Source organism: Octopus bimaculoides, chromosome 13, assembly GCF_001194135.2.
Source record: "Octopus bimaculoides isolate UCB-OBI-ISO-001 chromosome 13, ASM119413v2, whole genome shotgun sequence".
Lineage (NCBI taxonomy): Eukaryota > Metazoa > Mollusca > Cephalopoda > Octopoda > Octopodidae > Octopus > Octopus bimaculoides.
In genome coordinates, this window is record NC_068993.1 from 26,977,912 (window position 1) to 26,980,265 (window position 2,354).

A 2,354-nucleotide genomic window follows, 5' to 3' on the forward strand; every position below is an offset into this window, starting at 1 on the left:
AAAACACAGACGCAAAGACACACACGTAAATATATGCATATATATATACATATATATACGACGGGCTTCTCTCCGTTTCCGTCTACCAAATTCGCTCCCAATGCTTTAGTCGGCCCGAGGCTATAGCAGAAGACGCCCAAGGTGCCACGCAGTGGGACTGACCCAGAACCATGTGGTTGGGAAGCAAACTTCTTAACACACAGCCACGTCTGCGCCTACACACACACACACACACACACACACACACACACACACACACAGTGTGTGCATGTAGAGATAGATAGAGAGGGAGAGAGATGAAAATGAGAGTACTTACTCTTGATGCATTCCGGGAAAACTGGAGCTCGCCATTTTCGATTCTGGCAGTATAAATGTCGCATGTCCGCGTATCTTAATTTGTAGCCTGTAACACACTGGTAAGTGGCAAACATTACGTAAGACATATTCATTACATTATAATAGAATGAGGTCCGAAATCGTGCATTCTCAATCGCTGGTGGATCGATTCGCTCTGTATTACAGCTATCATCTGACTCCAGCAAACTCGTCATATTATTCTTGCGATACTGCAGCCTTTGACGTTTGGCATTAATCAATTTCTCCATGTAGCTTGAAGGATATTTGCCTCTGTTTTCTGATAAAATGGACAAGAAAAAAGAAAGAGAAAGATGTTTCGTTATTTATATGCTGTTTCCATCGTGTGTGTGTGTGTGTGTGTGTGTGTGTGTGTGTGTTGTTCAGTAGTATAAACATTTTATACTTTTATTTAACTCATCAATTCCAATAAAATGACCTTCTAATTCACGTTTTTTACCTTTTGTCATCTCAAGCAAATTATTTTCATTAATTAATATTTTTTGGGCTCTTCTCAACTGAGACTAGAAAATATTTCGGCTCTGATCAGTTACAGATCCTTGACGCTAAACACCATGTATATCAATGTCAGTAGTTTATCTGCTTCTCTAACTTGTTCATTAAAACATATCTCAGCGTTTTTAGTTTCCAATTCCTTTTTCTAATAATGTTTTGTTACATATCTTTCAAACCACAGATGTATGGAGTGGTAGGAGCCGAAAGTGAATTAAGTGGATTGGTTTGTTTAGAGACTCCTAAATGTGTAGAAGTGGCTTAAAAATAAAATCTAGCACACCTTTGACTTAAATTATACTTTCTTTCCTTCTTCATCATCATCATCATCATCATCATTCTGTTGTTGTTATTATCATTTTTGTTGCTGTTGTTATTTTGTTTGTTCTTCTATCGACACGTATTGTACACCACTCCCCTACTGTTATTATTTCTATTGTTACACAAAGTTATATATTGAACATTTGTATCCATTTTATGGATAAATTAACAAGAACCTTAGTGAGCTGGTTAGCTTTTTCCATCTGTAGTCTTTAGGAGCTAAATTGAGGTTTGTTTAGCAAACATACCCCCCACCCCCAGTTTTTGTTTAAGAGAAGAAAGATGGCGGACAAGGAATGTTCGTCTGCCGAAAAGAAAAGCCAAATATCAGCAGAACGAATTGTAAAAATCAGTGATAGCAGTAGCAGTTACAACAACGCAACAACAATAACAACACAAATTTCAATAGAGTCATCATCATCACAGAAACAAGACAAAAGAAAAATTATAACAAAAAGCAACAACAATACTAGCAAGAGCACTGACACCCCCAACATCACCACCAACAGTAGCAACAACAAATCCACCACCACCAACATAAACGTTAATACAACAGGAACGGCCGTTCTTCTTTCTAAACAAAATGGAAACATTTTCGCACAAACGTGTCGTCGACTAAAGAAAGTTAACTTGTCGGAAAAAAAAGTTAAGTGATGCCAAAGCGCACTTAACAAAGAATGGGAAAACAATATTTCTAAACATGCCAAAGGAAATTATTAAAGGTATTATAAAAAAAAATATTAAAGGTATTATAAAAAAAATTATTATCTATCCTTATGTAATATCCAGGCGCTGGAGTGAGTTACGCAGGCCCAGAGTGAAAAATGCTTAAGAGGGATAGAAACTTATGTCGCCCACGTGTAACACTTTGGCACAATTGAGGTGATATTTCCAATTGACGAAATAGCCAAAGAAAGTGCAACAACAACCCTCAAAAGTGAAGAATTATGTCTAATCCCAACGAGTGGATGTGTGGTAAGAGGCTTGCTTCCGCGCATGCGCAGTTAGTCGACTTCTTCCAGCTGAACCAGAGTGGACGTGGGCTTGTTATGCTCCGTCCAATTACAAAGAAAAAGAACGAAAACAGAGAAGGTCGTCGAGGTAGTGATTTTGTTTTATCTGAGCTGGGCGTAATTTATTTTATTGTAATTTTTTTGTTAATAAAT

General features: G+C 37.4%; 1 protein-coding gene across 1 annotated transcript in view; it reads right to left on the bottom strand.

Annotated features, from left to right (window-relative positions):
* The window catches only part of LOC106870652 (sushi, von Willebrand factor type A, EGF and pentraxin domain-containing protein 1-like), a 370,300-nt gene that overhangs the window by 10,901 nt on the left and 357,045 nt on the right, over positions 1-2,354 (bottom strand). Inside the window, exon 4 of the mRNA XM_052972378.1 lies at positions 317-634. Coding sequence (XP_052828338.1) covers positions 317-634 — 318 coding nt within the window. The remainder of the gene's footprint in view (positions 1-316; positions 635-2,354) is intronic.